At 41.3% G+C, this 21,750-nt stretch overlaps 1 protein-coding gene across 1 annotated transcript in view; it reads left to right on the top strand.

Moving 5' to 3' along the window:
- soga1 (suppressor of glucose, autophagy associated 1) overlaps positions 1-21,750 on the top strand; it is a 104,049-nt gene that overhangs the window by 72,637 nt on the left and 9,662 nt on the right. Inside the window, exons 5-15 of the mRNA XM_037772417.1 lie at positions 77-139; positions 4,931-5,098; positions 6,169-6,322; positions 6,924-7,467; positions 7,872-8,166; positions 8,654-8,887; positions 11,204-11,341; positions 14,135-14,257; positions 15,068-15,298; positions 15,917-16,033; positions 16,113-16,280. Of these exons, the coding sequence (XP_037628345.1) occupies positions 77-139; positions 4,931-5,098; positions 6,169-6,322; positions 6,924-7,467; positions 7,872-8,166; positions 8,654-8,887; positions 11,204-11,341; positions 14,135-14,257; positions 15,068-15,298; positions 15,917-16,033; positions 16,113-16,280 (2,235 nt within the window). The remainder of the gene's footprint in view (positions 1-76; positions 140-4,930; positions 5,099-6,168; positions 6,323-6,923; positions 7,468-7,871; positions 8,167-8,653; positions 8,888-11,203; positions 11,342-14,134; positions 14,258-15,067; positions 15,299-15,916; positions 16,034-16,112; positions 16,281-21,750) is intronic.

Genomic DNA, 21,750 nt, shown 5'->3' with positions numbered 1-21,750 from the left:
TTCTTCATGTTATTGAAACACTTCACAGTCAATGTCACTCCTTACTAATGACACTCTGTATGTGCCTCTGTTGCAGAACTCCCAGAAGAAAAGAGGAGCACGACCCAACAACAAACCTGACAAGAAGCTCTGTCCACAGGTAACACACACACACACACACTGCCATGTTTCCCCCCAGATGATCCAACAAATCAATAAGAGACACAAAGCTCAGTTTCAGCAACTAGACCTTTAAGACACTAAAAGAGAGAGCGACATTTATCTTACACTCACACATGTAACACAATCATGAATGACAAATAGCTGAGTGTGTGGAGTTGAAACACATGCAGAACATGATGGAGGGAAAAAGAGAAAGAGGGGAAAAACACTAGAGAAACATAAATATTACAGTCATTACCAAGGTCTTTCTGTATGATGGATACCGCCAATAAACCCTCTGAGCGTTTTTATTCTGTTGTTGTTCCTGCTGCCCAAACATTGTTTAGATTCTTAACATATATTTGCTTTATAAGGCGTTATCAAAGATTATTGTGCAATTCTTCATTTAATAATAGTATATTCTAGGGCTGCCAATCAATTAAAATATTTAATCACTATTAAATGCAAATTAATCTCACATTTTTTATCTGTTCAAAATGTACCTTAAAGAAAGATTTGTCAAGTATTTAATACTCTTATCAACTTGAGAGTGGGCAAATATGTTTGCTTTATGCAAATGTATGTACATATTTATTATTGGAAATCAATTCACAACACAAAACAATGACAAATATTGTCCAGAAACCCTCACAGGTACTGCATTTAGCATAACAAATATGCTCAAATCATAACATGGCAAACTCAAGGCCAACAGGAAACAACAGCTGTCAGTGTGTCAGTGTGCTGACTTGACTATGACTTGCCCCAAACTACATGTGATTATCGTAAAGTGGGCATGTCTGTAAAGGGGAGACTCGTGGGTACCCATAGAACCCATTTTCATTCACAAATCAGAGGTCAAGGGACCCCTTTGAAAATGGCCATGCCCGTTTTACCTCACAAAATTTAGCGCAAGTTTGGAGCGTTATTTAGCCTCCTTCTTGACAAGTTAGTATGCCCTGGTTGGTACCAATGGATTCCTTCTGCTACAACCTATAAATCGCAAAAGACATTAGTGGTTAGTTTATGCAGAGTTGCAAGTAACAGCTGAAAATATGAAATACAGATGATAGATATCATCATATTTTTTGTAGGAGCTTTTTGTGGCGTCAGCATCGCTCTAGGCAGCTGTCGTCTCTGCAGAAATGTAATTGCATGTACTGTAGTGACATAAGACCACAGGACTGTGACTGTTATTCCCTCCTACATGCTTCAGTATTGAGTGGGTCAAACAGAGCGGCACTGCTTCCAAATTATAAGCTGTATATGCTTATTGATTTCACCGATCAATTCCTGCAAGGACAGTTTATTTTCTCCATGAACAAGTAAATATACTATACAGCAGTGATAGAGTGAAACGTGATCATTTTTGCGGGAATAATTTCATGCACAGAGGAACTCCATCTAACATGATGAAGCATTTCCTGCAGCATAAGCAGGAAGCATTTTTATGCTCCTGTCATAATCCCTCACAATCCGCTACAGCACCACAACGTTCAATTCAGTTAAACACAAAATGATTCCCCTATGTATATATTTTTTTACGATTTTGAAATAGATTTTTTAATGCCAGAATTGATATAATTGTCTCTACGGAGGTAGAAGGAAGTTACCGCTTTTATTGTTGTAGTCAGAGTAAGGTGCTGTCAAGCCAGCCGTCACTCGCATCTCCGTGGTCAAATCGGCAGACGCTACAACTGTAGAGCACCCATATACTGACATTTATGTTAAATGCATTCAAACGGCCCCGATGGAGCTGAACATGGACGTATAAAGAGAATGGAGCTTTTCACTGTATTAATTTAGATACTTTCCTAACTATTACTTCGGAAAATCTTAGTCCCTAGAAGTTTATGATTAAACTTTTTCTCATGGTCTAGTGTTAAAAAAGTTAACAAAAATCACAATAAATCATGATATTGAATCGCAATACATATCGAATTGGTACCCAAGTATCGTGATAGTATCAAATCAGGAGATAGGTGTATCGTCCCAGTTTCTTTTCATACTCAAATATCCATAACCATGAACTGGATTCAATACACAGAATCACAACCAATAAGATCTAAATAACAAGTCACAAAAAAAACATTTATTTTAAATATATGGAGCAGGGACTATAGCAAACCTGCTGCACTCTATTTATACACAGTTAATTATCACTTTTATTGTCATTGCCCCCTGAAACAGCTGTTTTATTCCCTTATTTTCTACTTCAAACACCAGTTGAGTTGAGATTAGACATGTTAAGGTTGTCTGGGGCCACCGACTGTCGTGTTGGACATCCATCATGTTTGATCCTTTAAGTGTGCTCCTGCCTCACAGCTCACGACTGTCTACGTGTCTCTCTGTCGTCTGTGACCTATTTCCTCTGAGGATCACACTCGATCTGTCCAAACAAGCCGTGTGCAAATTGAAGCGGATAAATCAGCATTTCCTGTATTCCTCCTCATCTCCACATCATCTCTCTCTCTCTCTCTCTCTCTCTTTTCTGCCCTCCATCGTGTCCTGCAGGTGTTTGTACTTCATGTAATCCTCGCATAACCTGTTTTTGTTTAAGAATGGATTACAGATCTCGACAGGCCTCGACACCACACTTTAAATCTCTACCTCCTCCTCATTCTGCCTGTCTTCTCTCCCAAAAATAGAACTGCTTGTTCCTTAACTTCACTTTTCCAGTCTCCCTCCCTTCTTTTTTTTTTTTCCAAATCATTAAAATAATTCATACACAGCTGAAAGAACTTTTTTTCCCCTCTCTGTGAAAAAGGCACCGCAGGAGTTAGACGTATATGAGCTCAGTTTTTACAGAACTACAGAGAGAAAACAGATTAAAGACCCACAGGACTAACATATCGCCACAGAAGGTGTTTGCGGTGAAGTTAATTCTCTCACCAGCGTCTCTCTCCGTCTGCTTAACGCGAGCCCAGGCTTCCTCTCCAAGCCACATACCATAAATGGCTGTAAATTCGCTGGCTCCCTCCTCGCTTAATGTGGTTGGGAATGCTCCACAGGCCGTAAAACAAATACAGCCGCGGAGCTGCTTCTGAGGAATGATGTGCACGGGGTCACCTCAGGTCAGCAGTAGTTACAACTGAGTTTACAGACAGAGATGCATACATGAATATAGTCATGTTGTGAACCTTGTACAACTCCTAAAAAAAAGGGGTGAATTTAAAGCTGCATTAACTGTTTTTTTGGGCACTAGGGGGCAGAAAAAAAACACAACAAGCTGACGGAAACACTCTTATTTTTACGTTTGGTTTATTATTTAAGATATAAACATGAAAAGTACGCAGTTAAAACAACCAAATGAAACAATGGCCAAGTGTAAGGGAGAAGAAAACACTGAATTTGTCAAAAAAAGAAGCTTATGATTATATAAGTATGATTGTTTAAAATTAAAAAAAAACTTAATACAGACAGATAATTGTATTAAAAGTTCCTCAAATAACAGGAAAACTCATCTGTGATGCAATATTCACACGAAATAATGCTAAAAATTAAAATTGCTCGTTTTAAACAAACTTAATTGTACATTTTATCAGTTGTTCTGTACTGTTATTGTTATGCATTGAATATAATATGAAATATCCATAAAATATGTCCCTTAGTCAGGGGTCGTCAGTTTACTCAATCATAGAAAAGAGGTCCCTTAGGGAAATTGGTTGGGAGCCACCGTCTTAGTCTTACAGTTCTGTATTTTGAATCCCAGTTAGTTAGTAAATATTCATTTCATATGCGGTGTGACGTCCTCTGAGGCAAACCACTAATGAGTGTTTTCTGTACTTTCTCTGTTTCCTCGCGAGGAACAAACACAGCACGACTCTGACCTCACCATTTGGTAGCTGAAAGCCGCAAGCTCGTCAAATAGCTCTTTGTCATTACTTTTCAAGTTCAAGGTGATTTTAAATAGAATGAAAAACCAATTCATCCCACTTGAGTTGCAGGACTGTCGCTGGATTGTGGCTTGTGTTCAAATGACAGACAAGCAAACAGTTCAGGGCACATTTTAAACTGAGAGCGATGGTGACCAAACACTACCAAATCACTATGGTTTTAAAAACACTCAACTTTACTGAACATCACAACATAATGCAAAGACAAAATCATCTCATACTTCACTCTAAACCTCTAAAGTTGTTTGCATGGATTTTAATTGGCTTGTTGTGTGTCCCGTGTTTGTGTTTGAGTGTTAGTTTACACTGTTCCCATGCATTTATCCATCTGTCTGCAGCTTTTACTTTCTGTGTGTGTTTGCGTCCCGTCGGGTTCTCTATCCATCTCTACCGAACCTCTTTCCCTGTGTAGACGGATTGAAGTGTCCTCCTTCCTTTGTGTGTTTCGTCTTGTCTGTTCTCTGTGTCTTTGTCTCTCAACGTCTCTCTGTTTAATGTTTTCCTGTCCTTTTATTCTGAACACAAATGGAATATTGTTTCATTTTTATTTATTTATTTTCTAATTTTATTCTTTATTTGTTTTGAACAATTTATCTTTGTTTTTTCTGAGGGGGTATAAAAATGGATGACATGCACACTTCTGTATTTGGTATTTCGCACTGAATGGATTGCAAAGTTATGTTGTTGATGAAAAGGGAAAATAAAATAACGAAAAAATGTCTGTCAATTAACTGCCCATTAATTGATAATTGATTCACTAGTTATAGGCCTACAAGGGCAACTGCGCTTTGCATGATAACAGATGTGTGAGCATGTCAGCCTCTCTGTGACGCAGCGGTTCTTGTATCAACGTCACCTCGGTGCTCTCTTCTCTTTCTGTCCCGTCACCGCAGGAGGACAGTTCAGACCTGAAGTGTCAGCTCCACTTTGCCAAAGAGGAATCAGCCCTGATGTGCAAGAAGCTGACCAAGCTGGTGAAGGACTGCGACGCTATGAAGGAGGAGCTGGCCAAGTTCAGGTCGCTGTACGGAGACGTCAACGCCTCGCTCACCGTGGAGGAGGTGAGCGGACGAGGACGAGGACGGAAATAGATTTGCTTTAGAGACAGAAGTTTTATTCTTATTTTACTTCGCCATTGTCAGATAGTGATTAATGAGCAAAGTAGTGCAGACAAATGGAAGAGGTGGGAGAAGAATGAGGATTTTGATTTCATATTTAGAACTGTGATACAGTCCACAGACGTGTTTTCTGACAACACCTTGAAATCTGAACCCTGAGTTTCCACCTTTTCTTACCGTTTAACTCTGTATCTCTTAATGTTTGCCTGAGAGCTGCAAAACAGTGCATGCTTTGTAAAGTATCCCCTCCCTTTGTACCCACATAAAACCTGAATGCCAAAAACGCCTTCTGGGAAAACTCTGCAGAGATGCATTTGTATTGTTTTAGAAACAGCCAAAACGCTCCACAAAGCTCATTAAATCCAACTCACTTTAGAGCCATTTCAGTGACTAATGCTGAAAACAACAAAAGTATAAACAGTTGTTACTATACTGACTTCCCAGTTGCTTGTGTTGATGATGAGGATATTCATATGCAGGACTGGTAATGCTGAAAACATTGTTATTAATATTGATAATGTTACTAATATGACAGTTTGTCCTTTCCAAACATGGTGAAAAACATTGGGATAAAAAGGGTAGAAGCACTTCAATAATTCACGCTAACAGTCTTAAAGGTCAACGGTTGATTAAAAGTGTGTGAATGAACAGGTGGGAGGTGAGTAAGACAGTGGTTCTCCCATAGAAATAGAATAGTAGAACGGACATTCAACTGTTTTCTGTGGTCATTTGACGAGTACAAAGGAAAATGGTGATTGTTGTAGTTGTTATGGTGACAACAGAAAACACGTCAGTGTGGTCGCAGCTTGCTAGTAGCTTGTCCTTCTCTGGGGCACCCGGGGAGAGGCAGAGGGACCGTTAGACCCATGGCGGAATTAGCAGTAGACATAGAAATGGCCGCCGCTCTGAACATCCTGCTACGTTGGTTTGAATGGGAATATCCGTTCTTCTCCTATTCTATTTCTATGGGTTCTCCTCTCATTTTGTCCTTTTATATTTGACTCCCCCCTCAGGTTAATGACTCCCCCCACACTCGCGAGGCGGAGATCCGAGTCCACCTGAAGCTGGTGGAGGAGGAGGCCAACCTGCTGAGTCGACGCATCGTGGAGCTGGAGGTGGAGAACAGGGGGCTCCGAGCTGAGATGGACGACATGAAGGGACCACCAGGTAGTTTTAAAACTCATTTAATTATACATTTCTATAATTCATTTCTCAGAGACATGAGCTCCTCTGGAGGTGGAAATAATCTTAAATCTACATAAACAACGAGGAACAGCCAGCCTGGGGATTATGACTATTTCATGGTCGGGCGCAGTAACTTCCTGGAGTCTTGTTGTTACAGTGAGGTTACTAGGCAACAAGCAGAGACTCCAGGAACGGGTAAAACCACAAAATGTAGTTTTTATCCTGACTTTTGTGTGGATTAAACAAACAAGATATAACATGTTAATTATTGAGCTTTGAAGGTGCCGATTGGTGGATTTTGTTACCTTCGGACAGGACCAGGCTAGCTGTTTCCCTCCGTTTCCAGTCTTTATGCTAAGCTAAGCTAACCGTCTGCTGGCTCCAGCGTCATATTCAGCGTACAGGCATGAGTGGTATCAATCCTTTTGCCTAACCCTCGACAAGAAAACAAATAAACGTATTTCCCAAAATGTCAAACTATTCTTTTAAGATCATATTTGTTTTCTCTTTTTTCAGTTTAGTTATATTTGCATGATTCATCATTTCTCCTCTGTTTGACCTCTCATTGTTTGTGATCCACTAGATGGTCCACAGGACCTTATTGGTGTTGGTGGTCTTGGCCTAGGAGGAGTACTTGTGGGAGGGGCCTCGTCTGAAAACGTCATGGAGCTCCAGAGACACCTCCAGTTCGTGGAGGAGGAGGCGGAGCTACTGAGGAGGTCTCTCATCGAGATGGAGGAACAGAACAAACTCCTGATGAACGAGATCAACCGCTATAAATCTGATCTCCCGCCGCCAACGTCCACGCTGTCGTCCAATTCATTGGCGTCGCTGTCAGACGGGATGCTCAACGACAGCCCCGTGCACTCCATACAGGAAGGGGCGGTGCTTATCAGCACAGACGCCCCGGCCCAGGACGAGGAGATCAGACTGGCGAGGCTTCAGATTGGAGAACTGAGCGGGAAGGTGAAGAAGCTGCAGTACGAGAACCGAGTGCTTCTGTCCAACCTGCAGCGCTGTGATCTGGCCTCCTACCATGCTCCTTCCTCGTCATCCTCTTCCTCCTCGCTACGACTGTCTCTGGAGACTGACGCAGAGGCTGGAGACTCAGCGGAGTGCCTCCCAAGGTAGTCTTAAGTTTTCAGGTTCCCTTACAACATTTGTGGGTGAAAATGTGGTTCTACAGTGTTGTTCTCTACTGGGAATGCTTCAGTGAGAGTATTTAGTGTAGTAACTCAACAACTTTGTTGATAACTCAATGAATATACACCAAACAGACTCCACTGTTTTACATCTGATCATATGCCGTCAAGACAAAGTTGTTGATTTTTAAAGGGAAAATTCACCACCTTTTATGTGGATAGCCAATCTGTGCTTCGGCAGATAGAGTTACCCAGCTATCATGGAATTATAGATGTTTAAATTTAAATTTTTCTGAGAACTTTAAGGTTAAGAATTGACTTTCAATCCCAACTTTTAAGCCAACCTGGCTGAGAAGTCCTAAACGTGCTCTCTGTTGTTTTTCCATCAGCCCGCCGCACCGCAAAGAGCCAGTAGGGGGTGAGACCGACGCCCTGGAGATGAAGGAACGGAAAAAGAAGATCGAGGACAACGCTGACGCAACAAACTCACTCCCCGGGTACCTGGGGCAGAAGGACCATGATGCCTTGCTGGCCATGAGGGACCAGGCTCGCTTGGTTTCCACGGCGATACAGCTCCTGACCTCCCCCGAGTCTAACTGCCTCTCCTCCTCCCCATCCATCTATCACAAGGTCTGCAGCAACGAGGCAGCGGAGCCGTGTGACCTGGAGAAACCTCACAGCCAGGTACGTGTCCTCTGGTTGGTGCGTTGGTCTCCCACGATACTGTCACATAAAACCTTTTCATTATAAAAGAGTCAGCTCTTTAGGAAGTTCATGAAACCTGAATATTCACAGTGTGTCCATTTTAATAATTTTTCATGGAATCTACTAGAACCCTGAAGATGTGTATGCACTTCATAAAACATAACAATGTATACATGAAATATGTGTACATGATCAGTGAAAATAAATAAGTTAAATGGGAGAAAACAAGTTTCACTACTCACTTCTCACGTACACACACACACACACACACTCTACTCACTGGCTCTGCTCCAAATGACCTACGCTACTTTTACAACAACTGGCTTTAGATAGGGCCATTCGCATTTTCGCGTTGGCCATCGTAGCAATCCAACACGTTTCGGGCACGGGATAAGTTCAGTTGGTTGCACACACAGCCACGAATGACCGACTGTGTGATAAAGTCTGTTATTTCTTTGTTCCCCAGATCTCAGAGCTGTCTGACCTGGCGGACCGGCCCCTGGTTGGCGCTCTGACCAGCAGGCTCCAGGCCCTACACTCCCAGCTACAGGCCTTTGTGGAGCGGGTAGACATTGTGGGTAAACCCACGGCAGCTGGGAGGGACCCTCAGGTGGAAGGAGCTTCTCCTCTGGCCTCACCCTGCGCCTCCATGCTCTGCTCCGGAGACGAGCAGGATGGACTGAACACTGCCGTGGAGAAGGTAAAATACAAGAAGCACACTCCTCCTTTTCACTCCTTGTCACTCTGTCTCTTTCATTTATTATCAGGTTTTTATTTTCTGTTGTTACTAGTTTGTTTTTCTATTCTTCAGTTTTGTGTTTTGGTCCAGTGCCTAACCATTAGTTTGGCTGAACCACACTCCCAATCCCATCTGCACACGCTGCTTTAGTTTCTCCTCACAGCCGAGAATGGATTTACACGACACGCTCAAATCTGATGTAGCACCTTAACTGGATTCATTCTGTCCAGTTCTTATTCTGAATTAACCTGAAAATGGAAAAATAGCCCTTTGGCGACAAACATAAATCTAAAATTGTGAAAACAAAAACTGCCCTTGCTGTATGGATGTATTAGATGAATTCAGATTTCAGCTGCCAGTGTAAACCTCTCCACCCCTGTCCTCTGCATGCTGTTAAATTGCTTCCTAACCTGGTATTTAGATGCCGCTTTAGGCCTCAAATGGAGCCTGTTTGTATGCATGGACATTGTAGGGTTATTAAGAGCACATAAAGTACCATGTATTTATATATTTTCATCAGCATATCATAAAACCAATTCAACATACAGTCTGGGTTTACATCGAATGTGATTGAGCAATATCGCTCATATTTTCATTTTAAAGTTATATTTATATCCACAGATTTACTCAGATTTGTGGTGTAACTGAATATGCATCATAATTGAGGCTAGCAGGACAATTGAATCGTATGACCCCTATTAAGATTTATGTACTCTAGCATCATGCAACGTAGTTGACTAGCAAATCATTAACTATAAACATACTCTAAAAGTACTATCTGACACCGTTTTGGCTTGAATATTTTGTTTTTAAAACGTTAAAGGTACAAGTCTAGTGTTTGGTGTTTTCCATCTATTCAAGCTGCTATTAAAGGGATAGTTTGGGTGTTTTGAAATGGGGTTGTATGACGTACTTATCCATAGTCAGTGTATTACCTGCAGTAGATGACGGTCGACACACCTCCAGTTTGGAGAAGCAGACAGGAGTGAGACAGTGAGCTCGGCCTCAATACATTTCCAAGCATATTTCATAAATCACATTTTCAGTATGAAATTCTCCTCTGGGAAATTCTTAGGTTAAAGTTGATTGTCAGTGATTTATGATATAGTCTGAGCTTCTACTTTGGATCCACAGTTATAAAAGCACATGTGAATCAGCAGAGACTTTGAATTTATACTCGACTGACTTCCTTTTCGAGAGTAGACCTGCTGACTTTCCCTCGCCTTCAACTGTCAGGAACATGTTTGCAAGACTTTCAAAACTCAACTAGTAAACTAAATTTACTTAAGATGGATCATTTTTAAATTTGGTGTACTGCCCTGACAGCAATTATGTTCTTATAAAAGTCTGTGTTTTCTAGTGTAATCTAATCTAATTTACCCGTCTGGAGGAGGCTGTGATGAAATTATACAAAGAGAATACATTTTAATGTTTAGACTCCATTAGAGGCCAATTCTGAGTCCCAACACCCCTCCGATCTCTCCTCCCTTTTCCTTTTCCCCTCTCCTCTTCCTCCTTCCCTCTTTCTCTCTGCATGGGCACCATAACCGCCGCTTTCTGCACTTCACTTCCATCCCCTTCCTTTTAAACCTCCCTTCTCCCGCTCCTCACACACCTCCTCCTCTGCTATCCTCTGATTCCTTGCTCACCTCAATTCCCTTTCCTTCCCTCGCTCCCACTCTTCCTTCTTCGTCTCCTTTGTCCTCGCTTTGCTTCCCCATCTGCACTCGTTTCTCCCTCTCCTCCTCCAACTTGTTGCTCCGTTGCTCCGTCGCTCTGACTCTTCATCCTAATCGCCTTACTCCTTCTCGTCTTATTTCTCTCCTCTTTCCCTCTCCCTTCCCTTCTCTCTATCTCCCATTGCTGTTCCACCCCCCCTGTCTCTCCTTTCTTCCCACTCTTCTATGTCCTCTTCCGTTTCCTTTTTCTCTCCTTCCCCTCTCAGCCGTTCATTCTGCCCTCCATCCTCCTTTTCTTTCTTTTCTCCACTCTCTCCTTCTCCTCTCTGACCAAGCTCTTTTTCCTCTACATCCTTTTCTTCGTCTTGTGAGATCCATACTCGACTGTTTCTGTTTTTGTTTTTTGTTTTTCATTTTACTCAATGTTGTCATATGATGTGACGCCATTTCGGTTGGATTTTTATTCTTATTGTTGTGTTTGTTTGTCTTTCATTTCTATCACAACGTCTCCTCCCTCCCCCCTGTCCCTCCCTCTCTTTTTGTTTGTTTGTGTGTGTTTGTTTTGTTTATTCATTAACCTGCCCATGCATGCATGCAGCAGCCTGATTATAGGGACCAATCAGAGCTGGAGGTGAGAGGTCAAACTGAAGAGAACAGCCAATCAGACAGCAATGAGACCCAAGAGCAGGAAGGCAGCCAGCTGGAACCGGGAGAGAAGGAGACAGATGATGCATCGGTGAGTTACTCAACATCAAAACCGTTCACATCATGACACAGACTACTATACACACTAGAGCCTGAAGCCAAAGTGTTAATATCAGATTTCTCACTCTGTCTCGTACACACAGACAGACAAACACGAAGGCTTTTGACTGGTCAAAATCTAAAAATGTCTTCAGGGCAAAACAACAAACAAAAGGTCTGCTGTAGTCTGCTGTCCAAGAGGATAAAGTAACTAAGGAAGCTGACAGTGAATGTAAACTATAACTGCTATTTTTTGCTGCTATATGTAAGGGGTCATTTATGATGATGACAGACGATATTCACCCAACTCTGCATTCTCCCTCAGTGTTTTTTAGAGTCTATTAGCTCCTTCTTTTGATTTTCCAGCCTGCAAATTTACTGTTTTGGTTCACTCTCAGGGCTCTCATCAGAGTCGTTTTGGGCCGCAGCGGGCAGCTGTTTTCCAGGGAAAAGCTCTAAAAAGCTAACCCCACCCATAGACTGTATATAAGAAGTGGACGTAGTCACTGTGACATCACCTATTGGTTTGTGGAGTACGGTTTTGAAGCCTAGAGCTCAACATTTTGGCTGTTGCTATCTTGGTTTTTGTATAGAGTGATTTGTATAAAGAGTGTTTTGTTTATGTTTTTTGTGTTTATGTAAGATTGTTTTAAAATCCAGTGTCGGTCGGGCCATTGTATACTTTCATAGTGCAATTTTAGTATGGTTGTAATTTAAATATTTTAGGTAAAACTAGTAACATTTAGCTTGACAAAAAAAGTGTTAACTCAAAGTCCACTTACTAGCTTTTTCCGAACTTTTCAATTGCATCTCTCTGTCTACTTCAGTGGTGGGGAGTTTGTGTGACCTCATGAAACCTAAGTAATAAACCTAATAGGTCATAGCTTCTATATGGCAGATTTCAAGTCCTTCTGTCAAAGATGGTTTCAATGGCAACTGAACCATCTCCATGACAACTGAACAAGCTCCATCTGCTGAGATGTGGTTAAAAGCTCTGGAAAAAGCTAGTTAAGTAGACCTTGTCTTAAGATTTGGGCGTTCAAACCCCAGTTTGTTGGGTCAAGAATGAACTTTTACCAGCCTCCACTAGTAAGATTTAATGTTTAGTGATATTTGCGTTACTGAATCTGACACAAACCTTAATTACCCCCCTGAAAATAGGCCTCTAATGTACATGCGGGCTGTATATACTCGCATCATTTCTTCCTGAGCAAACACACAGTGACAAGCAGCCCTGCAAAGGTTAATTAAAGGCTCATTTATATGCACATTTGCACACACACACACACACACACACACACACTATGTAGCATGAAGTTACTGATGCGGTACAGTGATGGCGGACTCATGCTAGCAACACAGTGTTGTAAACAAACATAAACAATGACTTCACCGTCAGCTGTGGGATTGACGGGAAGAAAAGGCCATTGTTTGGCTGACCTTTTGCCGGCGTGTCTCCATGGTAACCAGGGATGTGTGTGTGTGTGTGTGTGTCTGCATCTTTATCCGAGCCTGAGAGGATGAATCGGAGAGAGAGAACGACTAAAATAGAATGAAAGATAACAAGAGAGTCAGATATTGTAGAGAAACAGATGTGTTTGTAGCAGTGATGAGCAGAGCGGAGCAGAGCAGTGACACAGCAGCACACACACACACATCCAGCGTTTACACACACACACTCCGTATTCAGCATAATACTGCCACTCATTCTCTGCAATATTCAATAGTAGAGTTTGTTTCCACCGGCCTCCAGCTAGGCTAGGTTAACCACATCCTGGCTCCGGTCGTAAAAAATAATAAGTCATCACTTTGGGAGATATGCTTATTAGTTTCGTTTTTGTTTTTTTCAAGTTAGATGAGAAGATAGATTCCACTCTCAAATCTGTCTGTTAAATATGAAGCCAGGAGTGACTTCATTCTCTGCTCAGGATGCCATTACTCAACTAGATATTTACATAGCAAATAGTTGCTTTTCTGCTATATTAATGCTCTGAATTTCGAATTGATCACCTTTATTGAAATGTAATAGGCTTATCTGGATCATGACCTTAACCTCACAAACCCGTATTTACTTGTTAAATACCTTCAGGAGAATAAAAGGAATAAAAGACAGATGAGTCTGGTCCTTATTCTTATACTGTTTAATTGAAATGGTGTTTATTAGCGTATAAATAATCTCATTCTTCACACATTTGCTCTTGTGATGCTACAGTTTTTAATAATGTTGCTCATTTTGCATGAGCAGCTGGCACTCTCTCATAACAGTGAGTCATATTGGAACAGAAGTACAGAGTAGTTTTTTTCTCTGGCTGACGGTGGAGGCTGTGAACGGCCGGGTGGCGTTCAGGGTGGAGGGTGATGGAGGGCAGAGCCTGAGCCCAGTGAAGGGTGAAAGAGGACATTAATGGTACAGTGGTGGGTCGATGGATCGCACTCACTCAGCAGCCAAATGAGGCGTGGGAGAGTGCATGAGATGAGTTGTGTGTGTGTGTATGTGTGTGTGGACGTACAGTACAGTTATCGTGCCGCAGCTGAGGTGTGATTTAAAGGGTGTTCTAGCACAAAACTGCCATGTTATGTGCTTCTCACACTCAGCTGTTTCTCGCTTTTTTGATTTCCTTCAAACTCTCCTCCCCTCCTTTTTTCCTAACTATCGATGTTTTCCTATCCACCGCTACTTTCCTTCTCTCTTTTTCCCCCTTAATTCTTATCTTTTATTTTACTCAACCCCGCTCCTTCCCTATCTTATTTCCCCCACTCATCCTTTCATCTCTCTTTCTTCCAGCCCGTCCAGTCCGGTGACCTCCAGGCTCGGCTGTCCGAAGCGGAGGACTCGTCTCTCGGTACTCAGGGAGAGCTGGAGAAGGAGAGGCAGGCTCAGAGAGAAACAACTCTCCAACTCACACAGGTCAGTTTGCAGGTCTGAATACTGTCAAGACACACAAACTAATAAACTCCACTTGAAAACAAAACACCCTCAAGGAAACACTGAAACAACACTTAAAACAGAAATGTACCAAAGAACCCACTTATTTTGCAACCCGATATCACAGCAGCAAAGCGTGTAATAGACCCGCCTGTCCACCAGAGGATAGTGTGTTAGTGTCACGTTTAGCCTCGCCGAGGCGTTAATATTATATGCATATATTAAGGTGCAATGCCAGCTTAGGACAACAAAACTCTCCCTTAGGTTTAGGCAACAAGGTTAAGGAAAAACATCATGATTGGCTTCTTAAAATAAGTACGTAAACGAAGTACAATATGCACGGAAACAACGTAACATAAGTATGGAAAACATGTTACAAATGTCATTATTGTAACATACAAAACGAAACAAAACGGTGGTCTCCTGGTTGAAAGTCCTGTGTTTGTTGGACCCATCCACCTCCCCTCCAGTCCACTATTAGCGGTCTTTCTCTGTCTTTTATTCTACGTCACTACATTGCAGTCAATACAGACAACATGGCGTGAAAATGTCAAGCTTAAAGCAAGAGCGACATTCTTATTACCCGCTTTTGTCTTGCACATTATCGTGTCATTCACACGTGTTTTTGTGCGACCGGGCTTTATTTTCCAGTCAAGCTAAAATTACCTAATGGTATATCTGATGGGTATTTTTTGTAGAGTCAATGCTGCTCTATCTTGGTGTTTTTAGTCTTGCAAAGCAACGATTGAGTAACCAAACGTTGTCCTGTCTCAAACTGTCTTTCCCTCTCAGCTCCAGGAGGAGCACCAGAAGGCTCTGCTCCGTCGGGACTTCCAGCTGCAGAGTCTGGGCCTCCAGGCTCGGCTGCAGCAGAAGTTATGGAGCCAGGAGAGGACTCTGCTGGTCCAGGAGTCTCAGCACCTCAAACAGGCGCTGTTACTGCTCAGCCTCAAACTACGCTGCTTCCTCAAACAGTGGAGGCTGGGCTGCAGGAAGGACACCGAGTGGAAAGACATCTTGGAGGTATGAGGGGAAAGGATGATGACTTTCTAGCTGACCGTCCACACTGTTAACATATGACCTTATTTCGACAAAGATATTTATTTGTTTATTTTGCAGCTTGGCTGCGTATCTAAAATCAATACTCTATTGTCCTCAAAGGATATCTCCATTTGATCTCAAAATATTGTAATGAAATAATCTCAGCGAAAGCATTCATAATAAATCTTTTGAGGTCGAATCTGGTGCTGCGCAGAAAACAAATAATAATAATAATAGACTTTATTTATGAAGCGACTTTCAAAACAGCCGCTCCAAAGTGCTTCAAGGTTAATAATAAAAATGCATAATAGCACACAGCATGAAAACATATACAGTTTATAAAACGGAGGCAGACACTCAACGATAAAATCAATATAACAAACAAAAGTATTATATTAAAAGACAAATAAAACCAAAGGATTTGCATGAAACAAACTAATAAAAATGCTAGCCTATATAAGTGGGTTTTTAAAAGTTTTTTAAAATGTGGTGAAGACAAAGGGACTTTATTTAGCATAAAATGAAAAAAAATGTATAGTGTATGGTATCTAATATTGAATATTGTAACTGGATGGAAATTTTAACAAATGTTGCTTTTAGATGAACAGCCTGAAGGACCTCTACCTGCTTCTGGAGGAGGAGAACCTGACGAGCCCCGCCCACCAGTCCGACAAGAGGGCAGCTGCAGACGCACAACCTCTCAGCCCAACTATCAAGGTAAGTCGAGTGACACACACACACACACACAAGTACGCTCACACGTACACACACTCTTACATGCGTATTTTCCCTTTAGTCTAGCGCCGTGAGCAGCACCTTGGCAGACCTGAAGGTGGCGCTGCAGGATCTGAGTGGAGAGTTGCGACAGGAAAGACAAGGCTCCCAAGAACTCACCCAGCAGTTCGCAAAGGCCAAGGCATCATGGGAGGTGGAGAGGACCGAACTAAAGAGCCTCGTCACGCAGGTAAGAAGCATTTCTGACAGGAAAACGAGTAATGGGCTCCTACGTGAACACATTTTCTGCCGATGTTGTAAAAATTTAGATTATTTCACTTGAAAGGTTTCTGTTTGTACTGGTTTTGCTCCTCTCGTTGGTTTGAAGTGAGTCGGACTATGGAATGAAAGCACATATTTCTGTTTACCAATCAGGATTTAGGATTCATGTTAATTTCAGTTGTGTGAATAATTAGTTAAACTTAATAAGAAAACATTTTCAAAGGCCAATCTGACTTCAACATGACAGTACACCACCTCACAGTGTTCTGATTGGTTTACTAGAATGAGCACGCTGGTAATGATCGTACGCATCAAAAGGTTAAATCAAGTTATTTTAGAGGAAATATGCAAATATCGAGATATACTGCAATATTGCCTAAAAATATTGAGATATTATTTATAAGCCATATAGCCCAGCCCTACTTTATTAGTGAGTCGTAGTGCAGTTCATCTGATTAGGAGACACAAACTTGAGCCCGATGCAACAATGTACAACTCCTTTGATTTTATATTCTGCGACCGCTGTGTGGTTCATTAAGGGAAGAAGATGATCTAGTTTCCTTTGGTTGCTCTGCGGTGTTGAGTGTGAGGAGACAGATGTTAACATTTAAAAGCCATCAGATACTTAGAAACTCAGATGCTGGGAAAGTCGAGGAGAGCTAAACGAATTCAGGACAAGACAAAAAAAATCAATGCGGTGGTGAGATTAGGTAAAATGACCTCCCTAATAAATCAGCGCGGGAGCACATCGACTACAGAAAAGTTTGCTAACCACCAATCTGATGAAATAAATAAGTTACTTATGAGTCCAGGTGACTTTTGCTTGCAAGCCTGTGCTCCTTGCTTGCATGTGACTGGACAGTTATAGTAGACCTGGTGGACAACAGACAGACGAAAAGAGAATAGTTTGAGGTGTTTCTGCTCTGAAGTGGCCGATATTCATTTTGACAAGTGGTTCTTGAAATTGATGGCAGTCTAGTTGGTGAACTTCTACTTCTCAATCTCTTTCATCCCCTATCTGTCTGTCTGTTTGTCTGTCTGCAGTCTATGAGTGATGGTTTTAATGTTTTATCCTCCCTCATTGTTTCTGTCTGTCTCAGAACAGCAGCAGAGGTAATTGTGTAAGAGTTAATTAACAGCCCCTGAGATAGAACACAGCCTGTGAGCTACCGCCCGCTAATTGAGACCGAGAGAGAAGAGATGGAGATAAAAGAAAGAGAGAGAGGAAACGGAGAGTTTGGCAATTAAAAAAGCCTTTCAATGTGTTCTTACCTTTGTTCCCTGAGTGTATCATTCTACTATCTATCATTATAAGCCATCTATCAACATTGTGAACATGCTGTTAGATTTTGGGGCAGGACTTTACCTGCTGGTCTCCCTTCAACCTGAAGATAACCAGCGCTAGCATCATTAAGGTTGGAGGGTGTCTGTTTGCTAAAACATGTTCTCTACTTAAATAACTCAAGTGCTGTGGTCAAAGTAACTTGTAATTATACATGCATTGTTGTTATTTTTCATTCAATGATTCCGTCAAATTACCTTTCAACATTAAGTTCTTTCAACATCGTGTTTCATGTGAAAACCTGTAAAATCACATTACGCCATCCATAGCAATGCCCCTTTATGAAGCAGTAAATGCCCTCAACATGAAGGATGTGCTGTGGTCACAAAACACAAAGATACACACGCACACTGAAGGAGTCATTAATCCTCGTCGTGATCGGAGAGATTCTGCCCTCGCGCTGTGGTGCGACATCATTTGTCTTCTGATTGGTTTGACAGCTCCTCTTGGCGGCCAATAGGAGACGCGAGCGCCGTTACAAACGGATAAGACGCTCTACTTTTCCTAAATGCGACGTAGCGGCAGGCTATTTATGAGGTTAAATATACGGACAAACCTTTGTGGTTTAATCAAAGGATCGAATCACCCGGCTTTGCGTAAAAAAAAACAACCGTGTTGAGCTGCGCAAGCGTGCTGGATGTCGACGCACACACAAATATGTGCACTTTATCACAGCTTGTGTGTGTATATGGGTGTGTTACTCTGGCCTAGATGCCTCAGCTGGAACCTCTGCCAACAATGCACACTGTAAAGTATGCCATCAATTTGCCCTGGTGGTGTGTGTGTGTGTGTGTGTGTGTGTGTGTGTGTGTGTGTGTGAGTGTGAGAGTGTGCGTAGACATTAACCAGCCAACCGAACCACATCGGTGCCAAGTCGTCCTGGCAGCGTGCGGCGGCTCCTCCAGCTGTTGCTTTGTCGAACAAGTCAACTCAATTTCCAACCCCGTCCTACCCGTCAAACGGCTTGACAGGAAATTATCTTCACCGTTCAGCCTGATAAACAAACACACCGTCAGCGAAGTAGAAACGATATCCAGAGGCCTGAAAGCGTGCCGTACAACGCTGCCTCCTTAATCAGTCATCCATCCTGACTGGAGGACATGTTACGAACACCTGTCGAGAGCAGCTGGAAGCCCTGATCGCTCGCCCGCTCATCATATCTGTTGAATCCGCTTCTCTCATGAAGGGAGGATGAAGATAAAAGGGGCGGGCAGGGGAAAAAAAGATGACTTGTCTTTAGAGACAACAATGTACAACTCAATATTCTCATACGTAAACGACAAGCAAGGTTATTTGTTTCTTCCACAACAACATGATAAGTGTTTTCTGATCTGCCACCTTTGCAGTCAAGGTCTGGTTAAATTCAGGCTTAAACTACTTGGTTCAAGAAAAAGACTTATTTACTTTCATGCCGAGAGTTCGATGAGAAGATTGATATGCTAAATGCAGGAAGAAACATCTTGCCTGGCTTCGTCTAAACTAGTTTAGAAAAAAAAGATCTGCCTACCAGCACCTCTAAAGCTCATTAATTAACATGTTGTTTCTTATCTCATGCTTCCAGTCTTTATGCTAAGCTAAGCTAACCGTCTCCTGGCTCCTGTAGAGATGGGACTTGAGAGTTTTAAATACACACATCATGCTATATTTAACATCTGCATGAATTATATAATATCTGGGCTGTGTTTTTATTTATAAACCTGGCTCACATTTTGTCTCTCAGGATTGTTGTGGTTGCCCTAGAATTATCAGCTGGTGGTCTGTATGAAGTACTGATAACATTAATAGATCAAATAAACTTTGTTGGTGTCTTCAAGTAAAAATCTGCTGCAGGCAAATGACATGTTGCCCCAAAAATAGTTCATAATACCCTGTGGCTCCCTGTTACACTACACACTTATTGTGTGCATAAACAGTTACTGTTTGTTAAAACAGTGTACAGTATGGTGTCTTTATAAAGTATTCAACCCCTCTCTGACTTTTTCATATTTAGTTTTTTAATCCACTGAATCACAGGGATTGTAGTTTGGGTTTTTGACAGTGATTAACAAAAGAAAATCACTTTAATGTCAAAGTTAAAGTTGAAATCTCTGTAAAAAAAAAAGAACAAAAGAGTGAGTCTTTTTTAAAGACACTGTCTCTTTCTTTTTTCTTTCTTTTTGTATGGTTAATTCCACATACATGTCTATTTTTGTTTCTGTATTTAAAATTATTCTCTTACTACCAATAGCTATCTGATTTTATAAACATTTTATTTAAATAGTTTTTTGTTATTTTATATATATATATATATATATATTTTATATGGCTAATTCCGCATACACATATTTTTGTTACTATAAATTGTAGTTTCTGTATTTAAAATTATTGTCCTTCTACCAATAACTGTCTGATTTTATAAACATTTTATTTATATCATTTTTTGTTATTATATGTTTGTTTTTTGTTTAGTTTTTTGTTTTTTTGGATGGTTAATTCCACTTACTGTACATGGCTATTTTTGTCACTATAAATTGTAGTTTCTGTATTTAAAATTATTCTCCTATTACCAATAACTGTCTGATTTTATAAAAATGTTATTTATATAGTTTCTTGTTATTATATATTTGTTTTTTGTTTAGTTTTTTGTTTTGTATGGTTAATTCCACTAACACATATTTGTGTTACTATAAATTGAAGTTTATGTATTTGAAATTATTCTCCTACTACCAAACAATAACCCTGTGATTCTATAAACATGTTATTTATATAGATGTTTCTTATTATAGCGGTTAAAGGTCTGCACTTCTAAAGCAGATAAACAGCAAATCAGACTTCAGGCTGTATTCCTAATTTGGTATTGAATAAAAAAAGTATTCTGCAGGAAGATCACAGCGGCTTAAACACTCTCTAAGTGGTATAATAACAACAACGGCTCTCATGATAGTCAAATTAACTCATTCATCATTTAAAGACCCCTGTGGGTTTAATTGGTGTTTATTGCCGCCGCGTTGTTAGTAGCTCTCGGCTCTGTGTTTCTACAAATACTTTCTATGTCTATGAAAGATTACTTCTGTATAGATACTTGAGGCAAACATTTAATCAATGCCTGACTTATAGGTTGTTGTTTTTTTTACACTAAAACATTATTTCCACTATCCTGGCCCTGAAGTCCCCTCTTGGGATTATTCTAGTCAAACTTAATTAATAATTCTTTGCTATTATATTCATGGTTTTAGTTGAATAAATAGAAGTAATTGATCCTGCTAAATGGTGAGTAGCGAGTCGTGAACCACACGTCTCTCATCCACCAATAAATGCCAGTCATCCAGTAAAATCGTCTCCTTCTTAACGCCTCAGCAATAAACCTCGTTAAGTCGCGGGGCTCGTTATGCCGCGTTCATCACTAACGAGCAACGCTCTGTTGCCATAGGAGACGAGAGTTTGGATAAGTGTGCTACGCTGTGATTGGCTGCCATGCAGTTCTATTAGCACCAAATATGGACAACAGTGCCAAAGAGCCAGACTGAGGGAGGATTGATGGGTCTGGTGTGTGTGTCTGTGAGTGTGTGTGTGCGGGCGTGTGCATGTGTTTGTCAAATTGATGGGTCTGGTAGTGTCAGCAGTGTGAACTATGAGGCTCAGACAGAGGAAAAGGGAAAGCAGAGCTGCTCATAAAAATTTCAAGTGATCCCACCTACAGGCTGTGTGACAGCAGGGGCAGATTTATGGAGAGCGAGAAAAAAAAAGGGGTGAGAGACCTCGAAATAGAGGGTGAGAAAGCAGAAGAGAGAGGGAGAAGGGGTGAGAGAGAGGGTTAGAAGTACAGAGGGAGAAAAACAGAATAGCAGAGAGATCTTCAGGGTGGAAAGATAGCAGCAGAGGAGAAGAAAAAAGAGACAATCCTCTATAGATTGTGGTCTCTTTCCGCGCTCTGTTCATACCTTATCATTCAATGAGCAGCAGTAAGCCATCAGAAGAATCTCATCTGTGTGGAGGCTTTACTTTGCTCCTGTCTGGGTGACACTGATGTCATTTAAAGGTACAGTGTGTAGGATTTGGAGAGTATCCCTCCGCTCACTCCTCCCTTTCCAAGACTGCGGTAACGTGAGTCGCCGAG

This window comes from Sebastes umbrosus, chromosome 6, assembly GCF_015220745.1.
Source record: "Sebastes umbrosus isolate fSebUmb1 chromosome 6, fSebUmb1.pri, whole genome shotgun sequence".
NCBI classification, from domain to species: Eukaryota; Metazoa; Chordata; class Actinopteri; order Perciformes; family Sebastidae; genus Sebastes; species Sebastes umbrosus.
Note: the sequence above shows the minus strand (reverse complement) of the source record. Positions and strands in the feature narration are given on the sequence as shown.